Raw genomic sequence first — 26,955 nt, forward strand, 5'->3', positions numbered from 1 at the left:
GCCATGGCTCCCGCCGCCGTGCAGCCGCCCGAGATCCAGTTCGCGCAGCGGCTGGCCGCCAACGAGAAGCGCATCCGGGACCGCGCGCTGAAGAAGCTGCGGGGGTACATCAGCGTCCGGACCCAGCGACCGGCCGGTACGGCCCGGCCCGGCATGGCCCGGCATGGCCCGCACGGCGCTGCCTGGGGGCGATGGGGCTGGCGGGGCTGTAGCGGGATGGGGCCGGTGGCCGGGGCCGGCGCCGGCGCCGTCAGCGGCGCGGCGCGGGTGAAGCGGCGGCCCCGGCAGGCTGGCAGGGGTGGGGAAGCACGTGTGGCGGAGAGCCGGGACCCGCCTCCTCTTCCCGGCCTCGTCCGCCACCGCGGGGCCGCCACCTGTGGGGTTTTTTGGTTGGGTTTTTTTTCCTTTTTTTTTTTTGTTGTTTTTAATTTTTTGCTTTGACGCCTGTGTTTCATCACAGGAAGTGTTTGCCTCGGTGACCCCGCAAGCGCCGAGCACGCTGCCGGCAGCCCTTAGAGGAGCGGAGGGCCTTTCGCATCCTCGCCCATAAAGTTTCCCCGCGGTTGCAGCGAGCAGGCTGGGGCACGGCCCCGGCTCAGGGGGCTGGAGGACTCGGGGAGGATCTGCTTGGCCCGGGGGGGGTCTTGCTGGCGGCATTAACGTGGCCGGGATTGGAGCGGTGTAGCTCAACACGCTCATTCCCAGGAACAGAACGTCAAGGCACTGAGCTGAACCCACCCCGGTATATGGAGCGTGTAGTTTTGTTTTCTGCTGTGCTGCCTGGTGGGGTGGTGGCTGCCTGTTTCTGTGGGTGATGTTCAGGAGCATTGGAGGGAGTTGAGGAAAGCTCAGGAGTGTTTCAGCACTTGTATAATTGCAGTCAATTCTCTGTTAGCCATTCAGATTATCTGGATTACCTGTTACCTCCACATTCACGGTATCAAAAGCTTTTTTCCAACAAGGTTTATTATCCTACTTGGAGCTGTGTACTGCCACCTTAGAACCAAGAGTCCAGTCCATGGGCACTTCAGGCGTGCCCCTGGAGACAGCTTGTGTCCAGCCATGCTAGTCTGAAGCTGCCTGCACCTGAAGGTGCCTCCTGTGCGCCCTCTCCTCATGGACGCAGCTTATAGGAGGCTTATGAGGTCAGTGATAGCATTGCGTGAACGCATGGATCCAGTTCAGTAAACCTTCCTGTTGGAGTGATAAGGAGCACAGTCCAGAGATGCCCAAAAGGTTCTGTGATGTTTCTGGACTGCTTTTTCCAGCACGCTCTGTTGCAAGCTGGACACAAAGCCGGAGGAAAACTGGTCATGAGGATTTGCAGAGTGCTATGTCTGACCTAGTAAACCTTCCTGCAGCATTTGGGAAAGTGGTACTGAGCTTTATGCATACACACTCCTTTGGCTTTGAGGGAGCCAGCCTAGACCTGGCACCCCAAAAGCTAAACTGGAATGCTGGTTGAACCTGAGTTGAACCTTGAAAAGACAGTGGGGAATAGATGTTATTTCTTCCCTTTACCCTCTTCCCTTTCCAACTCGTATTTGACCCATTAGCCACATTTGACAGAGCGAAGAGCACATAAGAACAGCCTTACAGGGTCAGGCCAGAGGGTCAAATGGCCCATTATCCCGGTTCTGACAGTTACCATGGATCTAGGGGATGCCTAGGGACTAGTGAGAGCATGTGAGTGTACATTGTATTCCTCCCAAGTTCTTTCTGAGCCCCCAGCTATTTTTAGCTCTGGAGACTTCGTAAGCTGGACATGGCTTCTCTGTGTTCAGTAGTGCTCTGTGCATCTCTTTGCAAAGTGCAGATTCCTTTAAATTTGTGGAAGTAGCCTGCCAGATGGACAGGAGTGTCCTAACTGAAGGAAAAGGTTGCAGGTTAAGCTAATGCCATAAGATATTAGGAAACCACCACAGGGAAATTGTCAGTTGGGTTGTGAACCTTTTGTGTGTTAAGGTCAGCCCGCCATGAAATGGAAATGAGTAGGAAACAAGAGTGACTAATTTCCAGAGCTCTTAGATTTACTTACTGTTACATACTATTCAAGCTAGTAATATTAAAACAAAGGTTAACTTCCTTGGACTTGGAGAGAAAGCCTTATGTTCAGGAGAGAGATTTTTTTTTTTAAGTTCTTTATTAATAAGCAGTCTTATATCCGTCCAGTGTTCTGAGAGAGATGAGGCTCACATGTTAGGTAACCCAGTTCTAACTTGAACAGTTGAGAACATGCTAACTTTTAAAAGAGGTGGTGGAGTTCACCTGGCATTCACCTCAGTCAAATGTTTCATAGGTAGGCAGGACTGCTCAGTATGGTCTGTGCTAAGGCTGAATTACGGGTCATGCTGGGGAAACTTCTTCAAAGAGCTAGAGCTTTTAATTTTCAACAGGAACTTAAACTCTACAGAAGGCACAGAACTACTGAAGCTCTGAAGTCGTTGTGTGTGCAGATGAACTTGGATGAGCACACTATTCCTTGGAAGTGGTCCCTTCTCTTTCGTATTAACTCATTCTTCTTAAAATCCTTACCTTGATAGAGAAGAAGAGCATGCTGTACTGGGCTGATAATAGGAGGGTATCTTTATGGAGACAATCAGTAAATGATTTGGTGAAAGAATAGTAAATAAAAGCAACTTTTGGTAAACGAGGAAAGATTGCTGGGTGGTTTCCTGACTGACAGAGCTGCACTTAGCTGGGCCCAGATCTATAAAGGATTTATGTAATTTCTGCTGAAATGAGCCTATGTGGATCTGGTCCTTGGAGATTATCTAGAATGGGAAAAATTGCAACAATTTTAATGATAGCAATGTCAAAACAGCATAACTCCGAAACAGAAATGCTAAGAAGGCTTGCATTGAAGTAGAATGTCTTCAGGGAGTGGTTGTAACATTACTAATCCAGGCTCTCACACTGTACCTGGGGACAGAGTTACAATCCAAGCACTAAAACCAAAATCTTTCTCAAGGTAGCTTTAAGGTAGAGAAGGCCTTCAGTTTTGCACACTGTGGTTGCTAATACTATAGATTCAGGTTTTAAAATAACTTTGCTTGAATGATTATCATTTGACAGCTGTAGATGGCAGAGCACACAAAGTTGAAAAATGGAAAACCCAATCTTGAAACTACTTTTTGAGTGACTAGGGTAAGAGACTTGCTCTAAAACCTTTTTATCAGTGTCCTTTGTCAAATGGACAAAGGACTGCCTAGGACACTTAAAAAAGCCCTCAATGTATGAAAAGCAACCCCATGGAAGTCTGTGTTCCCTAGACAGGGAAGAACTCTTCAGCCATCTTTATAGGTAGCAGCAGACATCCCCTGGACGTAAGCCTTCTGTCTGATGCCTCTGTAGAGTTAGTGCTGCGTGTGAAGTTAAGCCTGCTTCTTACTGCTACGTACGCAGCATATAATTCTGTTAAGAAATGTTATTAATTTTAATATTTCAATGAATATTCCATCAGTGAATCAAATTGTTTCATATTTAATCTTAATATTACTGACAAATCTAAGTTAAATTCATAATTAATGCTTAATATTACTAGACATAGTTTCCTACATAGCGTTTTGCATATTTCTTTCACTTAGCTCTACTTCCTTTCTTTTTAACCAAGCATGACTGTAGACGATTTAACTAACATGTTTACTATTTTTTTGTCCGAGTGCAGAACCATGCAGTAGTGATAACTGCGTTCAGATCATTTGTCCCAGGAGGAGGTACTCAATTGAGACGTAGCACTGGGTCTCAGGCTTTTTGATTGGCAGACCCCTGAAAATTTTTCAAATGTGACAGTGATCTTTTTGGAGCAAATTTGAGTTTACTGATGATGATTACCTTTTTAACGTGATTTTTCTTGAAATTACTTGAAAGTAATGAATAAGCCATAATTTTAAAATAGCTGTAGTACATTATTGTAGCTACCTTGTGACAGTATGCCATTATAATTTTACTTCCCAGAAATGTATTTGATGTCATGAATAATCCCGTTTTTAAAACGTTCTTGAACAACTATTACTGATAGTAAAATTTTATTTTCCATGTAGTATTTCCCTTCTGTAATGTGTGATTTTGACTAGAATGTGAATTTTTATACTGTTAATAGTGAAAATATTCTTTACTGTTAAAATTCAGATGATACTGTACATCAAGACTAACTGCAATGAAAATATTTTCATTATAGTTGCTCAGGCTCTTTGATTATGCATTTTAATATGGAAATAAATTTTTTGACTGCTAGAAGCTTATTCTGTCAAAACAAGCCCCTAGTAAGGAACAAAACTATTGCTAAAGTGAGATTTTGTTTTTAAAAAAAAAAAAAAAAGCCTTGTCAGTTATGTTTGAGGATTTGCACATCACCTCTGTTGCAAAATTAGATATGATGCACTTATTAAAAATATCTCTCAGACTTGGTGCTAAAAATATGCCAGGTTTATCAGAATTATCTTAGTATTCATCTCATCTGTGATTTCTTTGAAATCTTTTTTACTTTGATACAAGATAGAAGCTTACTGGGATCACTGAACTACTACAAGCTGCCTTCCAATTAGCGTGCTTACAGTAGGAACCAACGTTTTCCCAAGAGAATATAACAGAAACAAAGAGGAAAGCAGGGAACAGAGGGAACTGCATGAAAACATTTTGATGGAAATGTGGGATTTTTGGTTTTCACTCAGACTTCTGTACCGTAGGTGGCTTCAGCCTGGAAGAACTGCTAAAAATATGGAAGGGCCTGTTCTATTGTATGTGGATGCAGGATAAACCTCTGCTACAGGTATAGTAACTGGTTTTATATTTGCTTGAGTGAGTCTCTTCTAAAATACACTATAGGGACATACCAATTCAGAATGGTGAAAATTACCTTAGTGAGTTTTGCTCACTTTTTTTTTCTTCCCCTGCTGCTCATATGTGGTGTGTGCAGGAGAGGTGACTCAACAGAAGCCTAAACGGTATCATGTTTGGAGTCACCCTCTGAATGGCAGGTGTAGCTGTTTACCTTCCAAAACCAGAACTGAAATATATACTGTTACGAAGTGCATTGATTTGGTGGAACTAAAGCAGTAACAGCAGGTTGCCCTTAACTGCAACTACAACGTACGTTTAGTTAGCCTAGTTCGAAAGTTTCACACTGCCTTTTCTTTTGTTAATTCAGTGGCACTTCCTCTACTACCAACTTTGTCCCTACTACTGACTTTTGTCAACTACTGCCAGTTTATCTCCCTACATTCAACAGATACCAGTTTTGGAGTACCTGATCTTAGTAACCTCACTTAATCAGTTTTCAAATCACTTGTCTGTTTGCATGAACAAGGTTTCTCTCGCATATAGCACAGAGAGCTTCACCCACAATTAAACTATATGAAAACAGTACCCCTAAAGTTTTACCTCATTTGTTAATTCAAATACATGGGATTTTTCTCCTCCTAATTTAACTTTGTCTGCTGTCAAAAAGATGATTTGTGCAGAGATGTGGTGAAGTGAACAGCTCTTGATACCCTTGAATCTTCTCTTACAACTGACCTAATCCCAGTGGAAGGATAACTGTAGTACTAAAGCAGCTGTTAAGAGAATATTTTTAATTTTGAGGGATGTTTCATGATATTCATACTTCTTGCTGTTTTCTGGTTGCATGTTTAGTGAAGAAACCAAGCTCTGAAATGTGCTATACTAACTATATTTATTTACTTTTAGGAGGAACTTGCAGACAATATCTCACAGCTTATCCATGTGATTCAGAATACAGAGGCTCGTAAGTACTATTTCATTATCTAATGCTTTATAAGGTACTTTCACCTTTGGTGATTTTGAGGCCGCGATCACAGTGCCAAAATAGAGACAGCCAGATAGGGGTGCTGCTTTGGTGTTTTGGGGTTTTTTTTGTCCAACTGGTGTGTGTGATTGCATTAAGGGAAGCATGAGATGCAGTTTGTTTCTGGTTGTTGCAGGGGAAGAGTTGTATCTCCAGTGTGATAAAGGTGAGACTTTGCAGGGTGGTTAGCAAAGCAAACTTGTCCCCTTACTTTGCCATTCTGCATAGACTTACTTGTTCTGTGTATTTCCTACTCAAACCCAACCTTGTTTCATGAGCTGTTAAGCACCTGGTATTCAAAATACACTTGAAATAGAGTGCTCAGGCAATGCCAGAATTTGCATGGGTAGAAATGAGTGCAGAATGGATATTTTGCTCCAACTTGTGTGTATATAACACAAAATAGATACAAAGCTGTCCCTGTAATTACACTTGTCTTTAAAAGCAGCTGTGTGCCTTTTCTTGTGTTGTTCTGAAGTTTAATTGACTTGTCCTTGTACCTGTCTCAAGCATGTCTTCCCCTAGCTCTGTCCCTGTCACTAGGCAAATGCCTAGGGAAATGCATCCCTTTCTCATATTGAAGTGATTTCTTGAGATTCTTTTAGGTCAGCAAAATAAACTGTTGTGCCAGACACGCAGATATTTTTTCTTACTCTCTTACAGGACACCTGTTCATTCGGACATTTTGGCAAACTATGAACCGTGAATGGAATGGGATAGACAATCTGCGTCTTGATAAGTACTATATGGTAATACTAACTCTCTTGTAGATCTTTTCTGCAAGAATAGATGTGGTGGTGGTGTGCTGGAAGGCAACTTTGTCTGCACATGCATTTATGTATATTGTAAGCAAAGACAAGTGACTATCTTCTTGAGGCATTGCAAGAGATACTTATTTTAAAGGCTTTCACTTGCCACTGCAAATCTAAAAGCCATTATGGTTTATGTCATGCTGCAAGTGCTTTCTTGTTTGCCTTCCTTTATAACGTAGTGATGTTTCTCATTGATTTCTGTATGGAATATAAATACTGTCGCAGAGGACGCTGCATTAACATCAGTTATTTAGATCAGACTGTTTAAAGACTTTTTACAACCCCAACTTTCCATCACTAAAGTATCCACTGTAGTACATTCAGCTATTAGAATTCTTTCTATAGGAAACACTATATTAAAACAAATCGTAAAATCAGTGAGAGAAAGATCTTAAAAGACCTACCTTTGTAAAGAACAAAATCACATTCATGTTGTTCTTTGAAAGAAGTTAATTGCAGACACATTCACTGCTGTTTTTTGTTTCTCAGTGTTAGCAGAAACCAGGTATTTCAGTAAGTGAAGTGTTTTGAGCCAGTTTAATGTAGCTATTTTACATATGGCTGTCTCTTAGTGCAAGTTCAAGTAAATTAAATTATTATTGTTATCATCTGTCCTGTATTGTTGTCTCCAGTTTAAGCTGTGGGGTTTTTTAGATTTGGCAGCACTTAATGAAGAAATCAAGGTGACGGAGCAAGAAAAAGCTGTATAGTAGAAATGGTCATGGATTTTTCAGGGCTTAGGATATGAAAATAGTTTGTCTTTTGAGCTTCACAGCATCCTTTTGTTGCTTGACATGATAGACAAGTCTGTCAAAATGTTCATATGAGGAAGCTTTCCACCTTGTTGTGCTACGAAGAGGTTTACTAAGAAGTCTATTCATCTTACAGTAACTCCTTTATCTGTTTTCATGAACAACACGTATTACAAATTTTGTACTTTGCAGCTAATGCGTATGATTTTGAGGCAGTCCTTTGAAGTGCTGAAAAGAAATGAATGGGATGAAAGGTAAGCAGATTTCTGTATGTAGTTGCATCATAAAGAAGTTGGCTGATTTACCTTTATCAACTATATTTTCATTTAATAGATCCTTTTTCTCCATAGATGGTGCTGTCATGAAGTCTTCACACTACGGCTTATTTGCTCTCCAGATCACTTATGATATGTAGTTTAGAAACAAAGTTAGGTGTTATGCTTCATTAAGTTAAATACTTAACTGCATTAAGTTAAATATTTAACTGCAATCGATAACTCTCATGTTCACCTAAGCCATTTAGTGCGTGTTTCACAGAGATTTGAGAAAGTAATTCATATGCGCTTATGAAAAACCTGAATGTGGGAGCTTGTCGTGTGGTATTCCAAGCAGTCGTGAAACCTGAGGGCTCCAAATTTATAATGGAGTTTGCTAGATCTGACTGATTTAGCCAGGAGAGCTATCAAGGGAATATCACCTGTAGAGAGATTAGACAGGGAACCTGCATCCCCGAAAATACAGAAAATGAATTTTTTTTTGGTTGTGTTGTTTTTCTGCTTGGCTGTGACCTTTTTTAATTTTTATTTTATTGTGTTTAATCATGGTGACTTGTCTTTTGGTAAGACAGAACTGAATTGTAAACTAGCTTCTTGTTTGTCATATACATCAGTGGTTTTGTTTGTATTTCTTCCATATTCTATCAAATGGCAAGTAATTGCAGTCATCTTGATCCGTCTAGAGCTCTTGTGCCACTTCTAAGATTGCTCTGTGTTTAAGTTGATGAAGAGCTTTAAGTCTTTTAATTAAACGTGCTTGATAACCTAGTGTTAAGGTTATTCTTTCTCTCTCTTGCCTTCTGAAATGTGGAATGCATACAGGCATGTTTTTGTGGAAATAGAAAGGAATGCAAAGCTAAAGTACACCCCATCCCCTCTGTTCTCCCCTAATTTTTAATTGGGTAAATGCCCACAGGTTGAAGAGATGAAAATGCTCCGTGACAGGAACAGAAAGTGCGGGAGGAGGTTTGGTAAAGCCGAAGCCCTTCTTCCCCACACACATTCCCATGGCAGAGACATGGTCACCCAAGGTGATCTCTGACAAGGTTTCTTAGAGCTTTGGCCTCCCTTTTTCCAGCCTCACTGGAAGGATGGCCTGGAGGCCCTTCACCCCCAGAGGAGGCAGTGTGGGAAGAGATCATGATTCCTTTCTTTGCAGAGTGAGGGAGCTCAAGAGCTGCCTTTCCCTCTTAGGTGGAGCCTAGAAACTGCCTAGCATGTCTTCCATTTCTCTTTTCTTTTAAAATGCTTTTGAAGAAAGGAGTATTAAAGTAAAACTGAAACTATCTTCATGGTTTGGGAATGCTTTAAATTCTCTTTGGAACTGGAAATGTTTGTTCTGGGCAAAATTGCAGGAGGTCCCACAGAATGCCAGGGGAGAAAGCATGGAATATACAAAGCTTCACTTTCCTGAAAGGCAGCAAGGATAGGCCAAAAAAAAGTCCCAGGTGCTGCTGAAATGCAGCAGTGACAGCATGTCTCCTTGAGCCATGTCACTCCAGCAGTATTTGTTAGTACTCAGAAGTCAGTAACTGAACAGAGCCACAGTCCTGCTTGTACACAGCTCAGTCACTTCTGTCTTGAGCTATTGGGACGATGATTTTTTTTATGCCTAGCTTAGCCCTTCATCTGTTCTTCAGTGTAATTGTTTTGCTCTAAGGGACAGTGGATAACATGGTTTAACGAAGACAAAGTCTGCACAGTTGAAATGAGTTTGAGAAGGATCAGTATTAAATTTAATCCTGGGGTGTGCACCAAAATGAAAATAGTCTCATAAAATGGAAGGGTATGATGTGTTGCCCATCAAAGATGGATGAATGCGACAGCTGCATCTTCAAAATGCCCTGCTCAAATGGCAGAATCTCTCCTCCTACCCGTCAATCGTATGGCATAATAAGCTTCAGTCCAAATTAAGGGGTGAATTTTAAAACAGTGATTTTTCACTGTAGCAAACTGCATTGAGTGGATTGTCTGATGCTACAAAATCATCTAGACTGTAAGGAGTTCTGATTATGGATGGATTTTTTAAAAAGTTTGCTTTAAGATGTGAAAATTGGTCACTGGATTTATTTCTTATGAGTGTTGGACAGCTGTTTTAACTGGTAAAACTGTGCATAACTAGAGTTTGTTTTCAAAGCAAATAGAACATGAGCAATTGACTATTAATATCTTGTTCTTTTTTTTCTCTTTCAGTCTAATTGAACTATTCCTGCAGCTGCTAATGAAAGAAGTTATGGATCCAGACAGCAATGCTCCCACTGGGATAAAGTTACATTTCATTGATATCTATCTGGATGAATTGGCTAAAGTTGGTGCAAAGGAGGTTAGAAAATATGTTGTAATTTTCTTCCTGATTAATGTTAACTGTGGCATGCAGCGTTTTAGAAGAAATACAATTTTTAGATTATGTTTTAACAGTTTTAAATGTGACATAACAACATTGAATAAGCATGAAGAAAGTGACTTATTACAATTTACAGTTTTACTTTTGTTCATGTCTTAGTGTAGACGGTGAGAATACAGTAGTTTCTCTCAAGTTCCTGAGTACTGGTATACTGGTCCAAATTGAGGCTGGAAATAGTGATGGAAAAGTTATACCATTCTCATTTGTTTGTTTCAACAGAAAGGACTTAGCATCTTTTCCTTTGTGTGAACATGTTTGCCAGTCTTTGCTTTTGCAAAAACTGACATAAAGCCTGCTGATTGTATAATACTGACATAAAGTCTGATTGTATAAACTGACATAAAGCCTTGGCTGATTGTATAATACACCTAAGTAGAGGAAGAAAGTGAGCTTTTAAGTTGTCTATTATTTGCTTATTGCTGGCTTCAAACATTGTTGCCTGTGCATTGAGCAATTTACCCTCTACATCCTGTTGTTCATTTTGCTGATGACATCTGTCTTTCTCTGCTGTATATTGCTGTTTTAGTTGCCCTTAGTTTTGGTTGATGTTACAGTGCTGCAGAGTTTTGCAGCAACTGAAAGCCTGTTACTGCAGCTGTTGCTGCTGAACTTCTTCCAAAGAGTCTATCTCCTGTTACTCCACGAGGGCAAGCTGCCCACTGCCCCACACTTCGTTCCAGGCTTCTGCTCATTTACCTCCTCTCGTTTCTGGCATCTGATACATCTCCTTGCAATGGATGAAGCTGTTAGCAACTTTCCATTTGTATTCTTTGCAGTCAGTACTGAAAGCAATCCTGCCTGCAGCTTTTGTGGTTCTGTATTGTGGAGTGTGAGAGAGAAGATGTCTGCACAAGAGAAGTGCCTGCACTTGGAGCCCAAATACTTTCTGCAGCTCCACAGTCACAAAACCCTCATTCCATGGCTAAGCCACTCACAGGAAGCACGGGGAATTAGTCCCCTAGACTATTTGAAATCACACCTGATGCTCATAAATTGAATTTAGGGAAGGATTTTTATCTTTAGTACTACTGACAGTGTTTTGGTCCAAGCGGTCCAGTTAAGAGAAACACAGATCTTAGTCATGTCTGCTACAGAACTTCTTTGTGAAAGAGCACAAAAGTATTTAAGTTTTCTCTGCCTCATATCTGAAATATCTAAAATAAGACGCTTTTTTATATTTCTGTACTCAGTAGATTAAAGTTTGCAAAGCAGTCAACATTTTTATAATGATTCCAGGGAATATCTGGAAGTTAGTGGTAGCATTGGTAACAAAAAGTCACTGGATACTCCTCCCAGTTGGAATTAGACACTATGCTGAAAGACTTTGACTTAACTTCTTAAAGAAGATCCCCCTACACCAAATATTCAAGGAATTTGAGTGTACACATACAATATTTACTGTACTAATTCTTTTTTTTCTTTCTAATAATACAGCTCACAGCAGACCAGAACCTCAAGTTCATTGAACCTTTCTGCAAAATTGCTGCCAAATCAAAGGAGTAAGTTTAATGAAAGGATAAATAGTTTTTTAAGAATTAAGAAATTCTGCATATACCACTCCACATGGTAATAAATGGATTGAAGAAGTGTCATAGTATAACTTCAGAATGTAAAGAAAGAAGGATATTTTACTAACAATGTGCACAGTCATTTGAAGATAACTTGTGTTTATCAAAGCTATAGATACTCTTCATGGATTTATACGAACTATATCAACCTTTGTCAGTTGGTTTGGTGATACAGAGCAGCATATAAGCGCAGTGAAATTTAAGAGGGGAACATTGGTAGGACTCTATTTGGATTAAACGACTGCTGTTTAGGAAGTATCAGGTTCACTTTCCTCATCTGGAGCGCTAGATGCTCTTCCACTTTCTTTCTTGCCCATTTTCCCTGTATCCCTCAAATTTCCATTTTTTTAATGTGAGAGGGGAGGGTGTGTATGCTTCTGCATTTCAACTCTCATCCCTGCTCTCTTGTAACACAGTCGATGTGTGCTGCATGCCGTAGCCACTGGTATCTTTGAGGTCATTGTGGATCAGTCCCCCTACGCCATCGAGGACCTAATGAAAGAACTGGGTAGCATCAGTGATGAGGAGGATGTGTCTGAAGAAGACAAACAGGAAAATGAAGAAGTGCTTAAAACCAAAGGTGAGGAGGGAGTTCTAAATGGCCTTGGTAACACTTGCTAGGATTTAAAAATCTGTTTCTTAAAAATACATTTCTGCTCTGAACCAGTCAAACACATGTTCAAGGTGCTGTAAGGATAATTGTGTTTTCTTCTCTTCCCTTCACATGTGCTTAAACAAAATGACTGCAAAAATCAGTGGCCTCTCTAAAACCAGGCAATAACAGCTTTCTGCAACAGTGCTAGGTGATAACCCAGTCTGGCTTTTGGCTCTTGGATGCCCAAAACATTTCTGAAGAAGATGAGGTTTTGGCATTCTGTGGGAGTCTTACATTTAAAAAAAAATTTAAAGAAGTTGAGCAGGAAGGTTTTCAATCCAGATGTACTCTGGTACAGAGGCAATTTTTTAAAAGGCACAAGATAATGCCAAAGTTGTGTATTGCATAATGGTGACATAAAGTAGTTAAATCAGTCCAGGCTCACAAGATCGCGTGAAGAAAAATGCACCTGATCTTCCATCTATCAGAGTAGTGTGTGCTATCTCAGTTTTTACAAACTAAACATTAATATTCAGTCTGTTTTTTATAATAGCAGACAGATGTTTGTCAAGAAAATCGGCACACAGCTCTGAAAAAACAGAGGATGTTCATGAAAATGCTGATGATGGTATCGGGGCTGTTCTTCAGGTTTGTGGCTTGCTTGCTCTGTTACTGATACTCCCCTGCTGTTTTCTTTTTTCCTATCCCTGTCAAGAGGTACAGAAGTAAAGGGTGTTAATTGGATAAACACATTACAAAATTTTAATCTCCTTCTGGTTTAATGTAAGGTGGTATTTATGTAATGTGTACTCTGTGAGTAGTTGATAAGAAGATAAATCCATGTCTAAATTCTGAATTCTTCTTTCCTCTCTCCCATACCTTCTTTTTTTCTGCTCCTCCCTTCCTGTTTCAGGAGTTCAAAAATGTATGGCAAAAGCCAAGTCACTGTGGGTGGTGAAGCAATCAGCATAAGTTTCATTGACAATAAGAGCAAAAGTAGTGGATGATGGAATACATGGGAGAGAGGGTAACATGTTGCAATTTGGGTTTTTTTAGACACTCTTCCAGTGCAGTATAGTGTTTTTGACAGATCCACCAATCAAACACACATGCAGGTAGATATGCTTCATGCATCTGTGGGTTTTAAGCAAGAATTAGGACATGTCACACTTTAAATCTGATATTTAGCTAAATATTTGCGGGAGCTTTGAAGTTGGTTGGGTTCTCTCTTGAGTAAGAATTAAAGTAATGTTTGAGAAAGTGATACTGAGTTTAACTGTTCTGTTAATGAAGCAACCATCTGTAAAAGTCAGTATACATGTATAAATTTCAACAGAGAAAAAATACTTTGGGTTTAAAGGAAGTGGCTGTTTAAAGGATGTGTATGCTACTTGAAGTGTGGATAACAAGTTGCATTGGGTTATTTTGCATGAATAAGCTAACTAAGAAAAGCTGTATCATACTTTCCTCCAACAGTTTGATTATAAGGCTGTTGCTGACAAACTCTTTGAATTGGCAAGCAAGAAAAATACACCTTCCCTTAACAGAAAGCGTCTGTACAAGCTGGTCAAAAAGTGAGTTCTGTTGAAATACACCTTGCGTGTTCCACCTTGTCCTAAACAACTTTTACTTTGCTTTCTTCCCACCCTTCCTTGTCCTGATGACGGTGTCACGAGAGCAGGCTTGTCTCACAGCCCTGGATAACATGCATAAGGTGCCTGAAGCCTGTGCTACTCATTGTACTCATTGGTACTAGACAACTGCAGCTAGCTGAAGTGTATCTACGCTGGGTGGATTTGTACTGCAGGCTGTGACATGCAAATTACAGATATGGGAGAAGTGTTAAATTGCTCTTTTCTCAATACTTTAAGTGATTTGGTTTGAGTTTTTGGATTTCTGAGGCAGATCTCTTCTGGAATGAGCTCTTTGTAACTTCCTGCATAAAAGATGTTGTTCCTATTTTGACAAAACTATAATAAGTACAGTGACACTATGCTGCTAGTATTATTATTGGTACTAAACCAGTAATACTAATTTGCTTTTCCTTTTCTCCCTTCCACTCCACCTCCAGGTTCCAGGACTTAGCAGAAGGTAAGGACTGAGCAGCATATAGAGACAGTAGTTTCTTTCCGTTAAAGGATATATAATGTTCCCATACAATGTGTATTGCAAATCTTTTTTTCTTTTTTTTTTTTTCTTTTAATGTGTATTTCAAGGATACTGTTTTGTGGGTTTTTTTTAAATTTCATTAAGACACATTACACGTTTTTGGTGAGATGGCCAAATCCCCTTCACAATTTGAGCAACCCTGTACTTTGTCCTTAAATGCAAGATGATTATTTTTACTTAAACAAATAGGAATCACTTGTATGATTTTCTTTTGGGTTGAGTGAGGAACAAGGAGTTGATTTTCTTTCTGTGGGAGTTATGCTGTAGACAAACAGCATAACTGTTCATAGAAATAGAACTAGAAACATAGAAACTGTTCAATAGAAAATACTGTTAGTTTTCAGATACCTTATCCTTCCTCCTCAACAGGAATCTTCCCCCAGGATTTTCCTGAAGATGTTTCTACAGATGAAGATGATGATGAATTCAGCAGGGGAAGGCGAAAGAAAAAAGCTGTCAAGCCCTGGGAGAAAAACAAGTTGGAAAAAGTAGACGGTAAGGCAAGATCAACCTGTGGAAGAGAGACAATCTGCAGTCACTTGTGTAATTTGGCAAAGTATCAGATACAAGCTGATCTGAAGAAGGCAAACCTGTTGTTCAGGATGTGCTGATTTGTATCACGTTGCAGTGAAGGTTAAATGTGAAATTAAGGTCTCTTTGAAAGTGGTGGTAATTTTGTTACCAATTTTGAGGCAAGAATCGCCTCAAAAATTTCAGTCAAAAGCAGAAACGGAAGCAGTTGTTTGCATTGCTCCATTGAGCAGTTCCATTTACTGTAGGAAAACAGAAACATGTCAGTCCCCTTAAAATAGGGTGACTGTTAGAATATAGGAATTTGGGGATGTTTCTGGAAAGGTGGAGGGAGTTACTGAGACCCACATGCAAGTATCTCTAGCATCATGGCATATATTGCCATGGCACAAGCCCAGTCATACCCAAAAATATCTCACCAAACTACTGAACCCCTGAGTTGCCCTTCTGATGGGCTTAACAGGTGGGTAATAACAACTTTTTCTAGCAATATTACTATACAAAATAGGGTTACTGCAGGGAATGGCTTAGATGTTATCTGTGACAAGGCAAGATCAGCAAAATATTAATTAGGCCAGGCATCAGAGGAATGTAATGTCCTGACCAGCTGTAATAGTAAAACTGTTGTGCTGGCTGATAGCAGAAAAATGGTATGCCTATCTTAAAAGAAAGGGAAAAAAAATAGAATAGAATTCAGTTGCTTTAAGTACCTTTGTGTTTCACGTGTGTTATATGGCATTCTTTTTGGGGTGGATTTAGAGGATGAACAAGAGATGTCAAGTGCGAAGGAGGCATCAGTTCCCCAGAAGAAGAGGAAAAAAAGGAAGAAGAGGGACAGCCCAAGTGCTGATTCTGGAACAGCTGATGGAAATTGTGAGGAGGGAATAGCTGAAACATCTGGATCTAATGTTTTTAGCCAGGGAAAGGTGCCAGAAAATAACAAGGAAAGGAAGAAAAAGAAATTGCTAGTAAATGAGGCAAATGAGACCACAAATGTAGCAACTGACACCAGAGAAAATCACAGTATCTCCGCGCAGAACAGTCCGACTGACGCAGAACAGAGTAAAAAGAGTCAGTTGAAGAAAATGAATACAAAAGTGCAAAATGCTCCTGTAAATCCAGCGTGTCAGAATGGACCAGCTAATACTAGTGAGGCAGAGGATGTGAGCCCACCTGTCACACTGTTAACGCCTAAGGTTGTGAAAAAGAAACAGAAAGCAGGGGCTGTCTTGGTGAATGGGGATACCCTTTTGCAGCAGACTGATGTGAAGGCCAACAAGGAGGGCTTGCTGGGGACCCTGTCAGGAGATGCAGGCTCTGAATCTGTACCCTCCAGAAAGGTCAAATTGAAGACAAAGCTAATTGGTTTGGAAGGGATGAAGGTCTCCAGCCAGAAAACAGCAACCTTGAAAAAGAAGAGAAAAGTAAAAGAGGTGTTAAACTCTGTCGAAGCCAATGGAGTTCTGGAGACTGCATGCAAGAAAAGCAGGAAGGGGGTATGTAGATCTCATTCTTTTCTCTGCCTTCTTCATGAACTGCCAGGCTCATTTGCAAATTTGGCTTTAGCTTTCTGAGTGTGGGGCTTCATGGGCAGGCTGCATGCTGATGTCATCATGCATTGTCACCAAAAATAACTCAATTCCCCAGAAATCCACACCCACCGCCATGGTCTTACACCTTCCTGTGCAACCACACTAAAGCCTGTGCCAGCTACTCAGCTGAAGGAACTCATCTAGCTGAAGCTTGGGTTGTTAGGGTATGGTGTTGTCTTTTTTTTTTCTTCTTTTTTTCTTTTTTTTGGTCCCTGGGTTAATTATTCTTTTGCATGGGGTCTCTGGTTGAGCTTACAGCATGTTCACAAAGGGCACGTTTTGGCAAAAGGATGAGAGTGGGAAGGTGGAATATCCCTTTCTCAGCAGCAGCACACACTTAGAGTAGTATAAGCTCCTTGTGAAATTACCCTCAGCAATTCCAATAGTGGCTTCTTGTGCTAGCTCACTTTTCCATCTTAAATTGTTAGTGCTTTATCGGAGAATTACTTGGGGAAAGAACAAACAGAGAATATATGATCACATTTATGAATGGTCCAGTTTCTTTAAAAGAAAATGCTGGTTTTTTGCTAGGAAGGTATGATTGTAGTCTGCTTCAAAAATTTATGTCTTGCAGTTTGGGAAGAAGCTAGTTTTTCCCCTCTCTGCCTCCCACCCCCATTTTCTTCTTGGCAATGAGTAGAATAGGGTTGATTTTACTCAACAGTTTGAGAGTCAAGAGGCATTTTGCACTGTATATTTTTGGTAGCGTGGCTAAGAGAGACAGTGCAGGGGTTCTTTCCTCTCCTGCCACTGAAATTCTTTTAACTGCTCGTTTTCTGTGTGTATATTCACTCTGAAACATTTAGGGGTTCAATTATTTTGTTGGAAGTCTTACTGACATTCTCACTTTGGTGGAAAGAAAATTCAGAAAGCATAAATGAGATTCAGTATACAAAACAACTCCATCTTCCTCTGACTAAAAAGTGCATGTTACTAGCCTATCAATTCACCTCTGTTTGACTTAAGTTTAAAACTGTATGATTAGTTAATATAGGCTCATATATTAACTCAATATAACCACTCAGTCCTTCAAGGGAGAAAAAATGCATTTTGAAACATTGCTGAAATAGTGTTAAAATAATTTTGACATTTTCTCTTTTTTTTTTTTATAAAGTACTGAGAGGAAAAAAACAAAACATTTCTCTCTCCCTAGTATGCAAACTGCGTTTTTCTTACTGTAGGGCTTCCCAAGTGGGAACCGTTGGCTTTGTCTCCTTTTGCCTAAATATTCCGTGTTTCATACCTCATCTTTCTTTGTCTATAAAAGCTTAGTTTCTAAGAAAATATGATTATGCCACCACCATCTCCATTTGTAGAACTTTGCTGCAACTGACCAACAGGTTCAAAGACCTGCAGTAGATTTAAGATGAAGTTCCTGCAAGCTTCATGGAAATTAGTTGTTGGCACAAATTGGTGTAGCCACTGACGGAAGGAGAGCAGCATGACCCTAGCACTTGTCTGTTGGCTGGCTGGCCAGTCAGTGCATGGGCTAGCGGGCCACTCTTCCCATGTGTAATTCCAAAGAAACTACAGCATTTGCTGTTTCTTGCCCAATCCAGGTAGCTCTGCATATATGTGTGTGTGCGGTGGGTGCAGGGGGACGGAGACAGGGAGAGAAAGTTGGGAGTTGAGTCAGGAGGAGAATGAGAGTATTGGTATAAGAAAGAAATGAGCAGGGTAAAGCTAAAATGCACAAATGCGGAGGAAATTAGTCTTTGCTAATTTTGTTTTCAATGCTTGAGAACTAACATGTTGTTTTATTTCCTGGTTTTAGATATGTAATACCAGTCTTGTGCCCAGAAATCATGAGGGGCATGTTTTGATTCTTGATTTCAAAGACAACACACACCCCCAAAGAATTAGCTTCAAATATTGAGAGGGAGGAAGAGGGAGAGAAGGGGAAAAAACAGACGAGGGGATCAAATTCACTCTCAGTAAGTTTGCAGATGACACCAAATTGGGCAGGAGTGTTGATCTGCTTGAGGGTAGGAAGGCTCTGCAGAGGGATCTGGACAGGCTGGATCGATGGGCCAAGGCCAATTGTATGAGGTTCAACAAGGCCAAGTGCAAGGTCCTGCACTTGGGCCACAGCAACCCCATGCAACGCTACAGGCTTGGGGAAGAGTGGCTGGAAAGCTGCCAGGCAGAAAAGGACCTGGGGGTGCTGGTTGACAGCCGCCTGAATATGAGCCAGCAGTGTGCCCAGGTGGCCAAGAAAGCCAATGGCATCCTGGCTTGTATCAAAAATAGCGTGGCCAGCAGGACCAGGGAAGTGATCGTGCCCCTGTACTCGGCACTGGTGAGGCCACACCTCAAATACTGTGTTCAGTTTTGGGCCCCTCACTACAAGAGAGACATGGAGGTGCTGGAGCGTGTCCAGAGAAGGGCAATGAAGCTGGTGAAGGGCCTAGAGCACAAGTCTTATGAGGAGCGGCTGAGGGAACTGGGGTTGTTTAGCCTGGAGAAAAGGAGGCTGAGGGGAGACCTTATCGCTCTCTACAACTACCTGAAAGGAGGTTGTAGAGAGGTGGGGGTCGGTCTCTTCTCCCAAGTAACAAGTGATAGGACGAGAGGAAACGGCCTCAAGTTGCACCAGGGGAGGTTTGGACTGGATATTAGGAAAAATTTCTTCACTGAAAGGGTTGTCAAGCATTGGAACAGGCTGCCCAGGGAAGTGGTTGAGTCAGCATCCCTGGAGGTATTTAAAAGACGTTTGAATGAGGTGCTTAGGGACATGGTGTAGTGGTGGACTTAGCAGTGCTAGGTTAGTGGTTGGACTTGATGATTTTAAAGGTCTTTTCCAACCTAAATGATTCTATGATTCTATGATTATTTCACAGTTGTTCCCAGAATTCAGAAAGCTAAGAGACTTATGCTTTTTCACTTTATTTAAAGCAGAAGTGATTTTCAAATTAAAGAGGCCATATCCCTGGACATTTTCCACAGCACAGCTGCGAACTGCTTTAGGAATTTCATCTGTAGGTTGATGAGAAGTATAGCTGAACTTCCCCTTACAGTAGTCCACAAATATGGGGGGCCCATAGGCAATAGGTTGGAAAGCTCTGGAGTGGTGCATTTCATTAGTGGCACTGCCAGTACAGGTCCCAAGAATTCCCTTGTGCTGGAGAGAAGGATTGCTTTAAATGGCAATACTCAGTATGAATTTGAGGCAGCAAACTAGTAGCAATACACACCAGCCGGATTTCTGAGAGTGTACACAGACTTCATATTCCACTTTTTTTTCTCCAAAGTCTCCATCTTAGCCTAAAGCTGAGTTTGTTCATTAGTTGCGTATCTTATCCATCCAGAGGTACGACAGAAAAGATTTTGCTTAAAGGCAAGAAAAAAAAAAAACCATCAGTGCTTGTGTGCAGGAGAGCTGGGTCAATTGTAAGGCAGCCTCATGCACATAAAGAAAACATCCTTCTTTGCAGTCTGATGGGCCAGGCAAATGTATTACAAGTTCTTTCTTCTTTGCTTTGCAATGACCTTCCTATTTCTGTGCAGAACCTGCCTTAAACTTCTGTTTTAGGTCATGCCAACTGCAAAATTAACTCCTGAGAATTAACCATGATGATTAGCTTATGTGAATACCAACTAGCTCACTCTCAGCTGTGGCAATATTTACAGAAGCTGCCTGTGGTAAGCTCTGAGCACTGCTCACTGTAGTAGGTATAGTTAACTACAGTACTTTTGTACTGAGAGCACTTTTTCCCTTCCCTCCTTTATAGGAAAGCAGTGCTGCTCTATCACCATTAAAGAAAAAGAAAGCAAAACCAGGAAGTGATTTTGTAAAATTTGAAAAATCAACTTTACCAAAGCCAGTATTCTTCAGGAAAGCCAGAAGCACCATCTCTTCCACCAGGGCATCCATGCAGGTAACGTGGTCTCACAGATGGCAGCTGAATCTGGGCACAGGTCTCTTCCCAAGCTACCTGCCCAAGCAAAGGGCATGACCTCACTCATGCTGTCTTTTCCACTCTGGGTTAGTCTCCTAACACGGGCAGATAAAACTGGAAATGCTGTTTCATTTCCTTGTAGACAGTCACATATGGCTCCAGAGTTTCAGAAAAATTAGTTGTAGGCATCTTTAAAGTCTCTTCTTCCTTCCCCCCTGCTTTCAAAAATACCTTCTTGTTGAAAGGACACCATTCAGAACCCGCTCATTTCACAAGAAAGCAAAAGCATAAACTGACTTTCAGTCTTGCTAAAGGACTTTGAGCCTCCACTTCTTCCCATTTGTGGAGGCTGGCAACAGTACAGAGCTTCAAAAGACTACCCTCTTTTCTAAATCTTTTTGACATATAGTATCTTTTAAAGCCCTCTTTGCACTTTGAGGCCTGAGTGCAGTGGGGCCAGTGTATTTAATACACAAATATCTTCTTGTTTGTTGTTGAATTACGTAATGACTTTAGGGAGCATATGTGATTTCTCTACAAATGGAATACGTTTGCTTTTGGCTAGAAAAACAGTGCTGTCTTAGCAGGGGTCAGTGCTAGAGGATTGGGGGAGTTCTAAATCAAATGAAGGAAGTAGGCTGCTTTGCATCAGTTTTGATGGGATGCACGTAAAAGAACTCGTAGCACTGCCTCAGAAATCTTATTTTATTTCATGTCTTTATTTTGCTTTATAGCTGAACAAGCTGCAGTCGTCCAGCTCCAAAAAAGTCACGTTTGGCTTGAATAAAAACATGACTGCTGGTGAGTGTAATACATCTGTGTGTTTCCACAGTCTCTCTTGTAGCCGAGGAATGGGGAAACTGTACGCACTCATACACACCTATACTCTTCACCTCTCTAGAAAAGGATGATTCTGATCCTTTTTTGCCTCAATATTTGTATGCAGTTTATAAACCACCCTCAAGTTCCTGTCCAGAGGAGATGGTAAAGTTTAGGGCACTGGGCCCAACAGCTAGACTTGTGCGATTCCAGGGTGCTCCATTACTGACTTGCAGATGGAGCCTTATAGATAGAAAACAGTGCAGCAGAGCAACAAACTCTCCTTCCTGAGCCGCCTGTTCTGCAGGGCACCTCTTAGGGAAATGCATACACTTCAGTCTTCATTAATCACTTCTGTTTCGCAAGACAAAGGTGCTGCTATGCTGATGAGCTCAGGCTGTATAATAGCAAAGTTTCAGTTTTATCTTGGCTGCCTGGTGGTTTATTAATGGTAACGAGTAGATAAATGTCAGTTCCGTTCTGGATCCCAAATGTAAGCAGACAGTGTTTTCCCTGATAAATAAATGTCTTGTGCTGTAGCATAAAAGTTTATTCCATGTATTCATTTAGCTATTCTTTTTTAACTCTCTGCAGTGTGCTATAGGCCAAGTTCCAATGGAGAATAGTAGGCTTAGCTATATGTCTTTATGTTAATATAACACAGCTGCACAAAGAGAAGAAAATGCCTACCTGCCAGCAGAAGGGATAACCAAGAGTGTCTAGAACAGTGCTGTTTAACAGTCAGAGTAGAGCCACTTCTTACCCATCATCATCTTTTAAATTAAAGTGTGGTGTTCGTTAGGATAGCTGGAACACCTGTTTCTGAGGAGTAGGCCCAGAGTCTCCAGTGGTCTGTGAAACCATAGGGAATGGTTCACAGCCTCTCTATGGATTGCAACAGACCCCATTCTCAAAGGAGCTCTGGTAAGAGATGTGCTTCACCACCATCTCTCCATTTTTTTCTAAGTCTTAGGCTTCTGATCCTTAGTGATGGACTTAAGCATCTAAGGCAGACTTTCAGGGCTGGACAATTCCACAATTGATTGACGGGCCCAATTATTCCAGGAGTTGTATTTCTTTTAACTTGTTTGCTTTTTTCCCAACAGAATTTAAAAAGACTGACAAAAGTATATTAGTGAGCCCAGAAGGACCCTCCCGTGTGGCTTTCAATCCTGAACAGAAACCTCGTCATGGGGTGCTGAAGTCACCCACAGTTACCCCAGCAGGAGAGCCTCAAATGAAGAAACCATTTACTGTATCAGCTAAGAAGAAACCAACTGCTATGGACTTCTTTTAAACCAACAGATGTGGCCTACTTTTGTACAGGACATTTTGCTAACCTAGAATGTTCTCTGGAGGTATTTTGAACTTCTTTATTTTTTTAAGTTAATACAAATTGTATATACAAAATTCTGATTGTGACCTGGGTCATCGCTATTTTGACACCACTTCAGCTGTATATTGAAATACTTGTTTTGTCTATTTACAGAAAAGAAACAAAATCTAATCTCTGCTCAGGTTTGGTCTACAAAAAGTACGGTCTCTGCCCATGTCATTCCTGAGAGACTTGTTCATTTAATTAGGAAATGTTCAGAGTTTGATTGTTCCAGTGATTTTTTTTGAGTCAGTTTAAGAAAACTTGCACTTCATGCAATTTAAGTGTCTTTCATTGGACAGGGCTTAAAATGGAAAAAGACAATGTAGATTTTAAACCTCCTAGTTGTTCACGTATGTTAAAATTTTACCCCATCATTTTTTGTGTGTCACCCTTGGCATCCTGTTAAATCTTCTTCTGGAAATAATGATTACCTCATGTCTCTGTTTAATAACACCTGGTCTTGGGTAGCTTTACAGATAGTAAGCAAGCTTTCCCTGGGATAAGAAATGCCTAGCTGCTCAAGTGGTCACTGTTGCAAATAAACCTTCACAGCTGGTTGCCTGCTGAGTTGGGAACAGTCACCACATTATTTTCAGTAACACAAGTGCCAAAGCTGGCTTACACTTGTCATATTGTAAGCTGCCTTCTTCTATTTACTGTAACTGAAGTAATGCTCTCGCACGGGAGAAATCTTTGCTATTTCCAGGTCTTCCCTCCACCCCCACTGCTGTCTTTCCTGAAGGTCTGACAAGACTTCTAGTTTTCTACTTTAGCAGCTGGTGTCACCGCATTTTACCAGAACTCGGATCTCATTCAATGAATGAACCTCTGATTGTCCTAGAGTGAGTTAGATCAGTATAGTGCGTCTTTGGTTAGGACACACATCTCTCTCTAAAAGCTTTGGTGCCTCTCAGTACAGGGTAAAACTTTACAGCCCAGACAGCTTGGTTTTGGTTTTGATGTAGAACCAGAAGAATTCTTTCTGCAGCATTTCCTTGCGTTAAGTTTTTATTTGGATATTTTATTACTACTGTGCATGTTTTGTTTTTTCTTTGCTTCTTTGGTAAAGAATGAGGTGTACTTCTGTGAGAGACCATTAATGTATTCTGAGGGGGAACTGTGAGGAAGGGGAGAGCAAATGAAAATAAAAATGTTTTTTATACGGTTGGAAGATTTGAAATCTTTCTTTGAAAGTTTTGCTTATGTGAATAAGGCAAAGGCTTTGCAGCAGATCTCTACATTAGAGCTCAGCTTCAAAGCACAAACTGGTGCCAAAGCAAAGCTATTAATGAAGCTTCCCACCAGTTACTTCTGTGATCCTATAAGAGAGAGGGTAGGTCTGCTTCATTACCTTGCCATATGGTAACTGGTAAACATTTGGCTACTTCAGCCAGCAAAATTAAATTTTGTGACATAATATATTTGCATACTTCGATATTACTTTTTACCAGTCTTTGGTGCTGACCTCTGCCAGATCACTCCCCGTAAGCAACTGGATTGAAACTGCTCTTTCAAGGCTCATCTAGAATTTCTTCAAAATACTTGTGTACTTGTAGATTGCTGGTTGGTCTTGGTTGCTCAGTTCTAATCTGTGCCAGTTCTTGCGTTAAGTTTGTGACAGTCCATGGTTTGTGGTACTGTCAGAAAGTCATTTTGCTTGTCTTCTCTCGTTTAAAGTGAAGGACTGAATTTTATTTGGATTTGTTTTAATTTGTATTCGTTTGACTGATCAGTAAAGAACTCTGGAGAATACATCTGATACTTGCTGTTTGAGCAATTATTGTTCACTTATTTTTTTAAAAAATCTCATTGTATATTAGCATAATACATTTTTTTGACAAGACGATGGTAAGTAGGATTTAACAAAGACTGTTCAATATGTTGTACTGTTTATCTTGTACTGTGCGTGAGAAGTCTCTTGTGGAATATGCATAAAAGCATTTGTATGTGCATGGTTGTTAATGCATTAGGTTGAAGATGCCATACTCCTCTAAGGATATAGATGCAAACAATCAGGTGGATCTGGTGTGCACAGAAAAATCCAGGATCAGGAGGCATTGGGGTTTGGTTTTGTTTGGGTTTGGTTTTAATACGTATAACGTGTTACGGAAATGTATTTAAATGGTTGTCTGGATCTTTTTCTATTGGTTGCGGATCCATTGAACCTGTTGCTTGTCCAAATATGTTGTTGCCCACAGTGCTAAATGCAGAGGGCAGAAATGGCAGTTGGTTTTTTATAGAAAAGTTTAGTGATGTGATTGCTTGTTGGGATTCATGCATAATCCATCTGTGCCATGAAACTAGTGGAATGTTTTGTGAATATATGTATGTTGTGTGTATTGTCTTCAGTGGTGTCTGGAATTTCATTCAGGACAACTTTACAAACAAAAGCCAAGCACTGTCAATGCAGTTTAATCAGCATTGTTGGGTTAAATTGAATACATTGCCCAAAATATTTGGATAGTGACAATCCCGATAAATGTAGAAGACAAAAAAAGGAGAGGTAAATGTGACATCTGGGATATCCACTGCACAGGCACAATGGTACTGTAAGGAGAGATGTATCGATAGGAAAAGAGAAAAGAAAAACTGATCTGACCTGCTTGATGTCGCTTCATAGGTTTTTTCATAGTGTTATTCCAACTCTGCAGCTGCCAGTCATGCTCTGTCTGGGTCAAAGTAAGTTAATGTGGCATACCTTTTAAAGGACAGTATTTTGTAATGATTGTCTCTACATTTTTGTTATGAATCTGATCAACTTTGTACTTCACAAGCTCTAATAGTTTATAATTCTTTATAGCTTCAAGAGAACTCAAAAGCACAAAATTAATTCAGCAAGGCAAAAAGTTGAAATTATATTTAAATTATTGGGTATGCAAGATCTTTTGTAGTCTGTCAAAGCTATGTGACTTGGAAAGCATCAAATGCCTTTTTTGTCATTTATTTCCTGTGCTTAGACTTAATTACAAGCAGAAAAAAAAAATCCATGTGTCATTTTATGTACTTCTGCAACAGCATTGTTAATACAAATTCAGTGTCTAAGCATTACATCATTTAGTCTAGTCCAATAAACCATCTTTTTTTGTGGACATTGTATTTCAGGTAAATCTGTACATTTGGGGGGTGGGAGATGGGAGGGTAGCATCCGGGGGGGGCCACTTGAAAGTACAAAGGAAGTTGCATGCTTGCATGTGCTCTCTCAATCTTTTTATTTTATTTTATTTTATTTTATTTTATTTTATTTTATTTTATTTTATTTTTATTGTATAAATAACCAAAACTGATGAAGACTCAGACACAAGTCAGAAGTGAGTAGGGTTGTGATAGGATACACCTGTTCATACACCTTGAGCTTCTGACCTTTGTAATTGGGCCATAGAGTAGATGCCAGCAGCTGAAAGATTGCTCAGGAGAAACTAAGTAGATCACAGGCAGTCATCCCTTGACAATTAAAATTGGTAATTGAAGTGATAATGTGGTGAGAGGTGTACTTGAAAGATGTAATTGTGCAGGTGCCAAAGTAGGTAAGATATGGGCACTCTGAAAGATGTTTAGATGTTCGTTAGCAGTAGCACGCCGCATGGAGTTATGTACATACAGGAATCCCGCACAGAGTACTGCGTCTCCATCTCGGGTACTGACAGGCCCAGCAACTGCGCAGAATTTTCAGAAATGCAAAAAACTTTATTCAGACAAAGAAAAGTGACCTATCCACAGCAGTGGCACTAGTAAAATCAAAACAAAAATTGTCAGGTAAAATGAAAACAGATTTCCTTCAGAATGAAGTCCTGTAAAAGTGACATTCTTGTTACAGGTTTAAAAAAAATGCACACAGCTGAGTTTCTAGATAGCAGTCTGTTTTGACAGTGTTGAAGACCATAGTTATCGCATACAACTGTAAATTAATGCTGCATGTGCTTTCACTAGAAACGATGTCGGGTGGAAATCCCCATTTATAGTTTAGCTGTGGGGCCAAGATATGACTCACTGCGGTACCTTATGCCACCTTCACGCTGTGTAGGATCTCAGTCACTCCGGTGGAGTGCTGTGCAGCAAAACTTGTGCTTGCCCCGAACGCACTCCAAGGGATTGTTGTAAGATTCGGTGCTCCTCATCGTTCTTCATGGGATCCATGCAAGCAGGTTGGACCTGGATTGGCATTTCAGTGATCCATACTGGTTTGTGTTTCCAAGAAGGCAGAAAATGTCTGTCTGCACAACAGTCTGCAAGGTAACACAAACTTATTTTACATTTTATTCCCACCATGCAAATCAAGGAGAAACGTAGTGCCTCTTTCAAGATTAATATAGTCTGTGGCAGAACTAGAAGTTGAACCATACAAACAACCTTCCTGG

At 40.6% G+C, this 26,955-nt stretch overlaps 1 protein-coding gene across 1 annotated transcript; it reads left to right on the plus strand.

The window, feature by feature from the left end:
- On the plus strand, nucleotides 1-25,687 carry RRP1B (ribosomal RNA processing 1B). The gene is made up of 16 exons (XM_075519537.1): nucleotides 1-136; nucleotides 4,689-4,771; nucleotides 5,689-5,746; nucleotides 6,470-6,555; nucleotides 7,563-7,624; nucleotides 9,839-9,968; nucleotides 11,484-11,548; nucleotides 12,034-12,197; nucleotides 12,766-12,860; nucleotides 13,689-13,786; nucleotides 14,284-14,303; nucleotides 14,751-14,876; nucleotides 15,672-16,408; nucleotides 20,236-20,382; nucleotides 21,138-21,204; nucleotides 22,329-25,687. Exons 1-16 carry the CDS (start codon nucleotides 4-6, stop codon nucleotides 22,517-22,519), a joined length of 2,262 nt encoding a protein of 753 aa, XP_075375652.1. The 5' UTR covers nucleotides 1-3; the 3' UTR covers nucleotides 22,520-25,687.
- Nucleotides 25,688-26,955: the final 1,268 nt, after the last annotated feature.

This window comes from Mycteria americana, chromosome 1 (assembly GCF_035582795.1).
Source record: "Mycteria americana isolate JAX WOST 10 ecotype Jacksonville Zoo and Gardens chromosome 1, USCA_MyAme_1.0, whole genome shotgun sequence".
Taxonomy (NCBI): domain Eukaryota; kingdom Metazoa; phylum Chordata; class Aves; order Ciconiiformes; family Ciconiidae; genus Mycteria; species Mycteria americana.

Excerpts from the sequence above, each read along its gene's own strand:
- RRP1B (XM_075519537.1), top strand. The coding sequence starts at position 4 with ATGGCTCCCGCCGCCGTGCAGCCGCCCGAGATCCAGTTCGCGCAGCGG. Across the intron at positions 6,556-7,562 it reads GTCTTGATAAGTACTATATG|CTAATGCGTATGATTTTGAG; the intron begins GTAATACTAACT and ends TGTACTTTGCAG. Across the intron at positions 7,625-9,838 it reads AGAAATGAATGGGATGAAAG|TCTAATTGAACTATTCCTGC; the intron begins GTAAGCAGATTT and ends TTTCTCTTTCAG.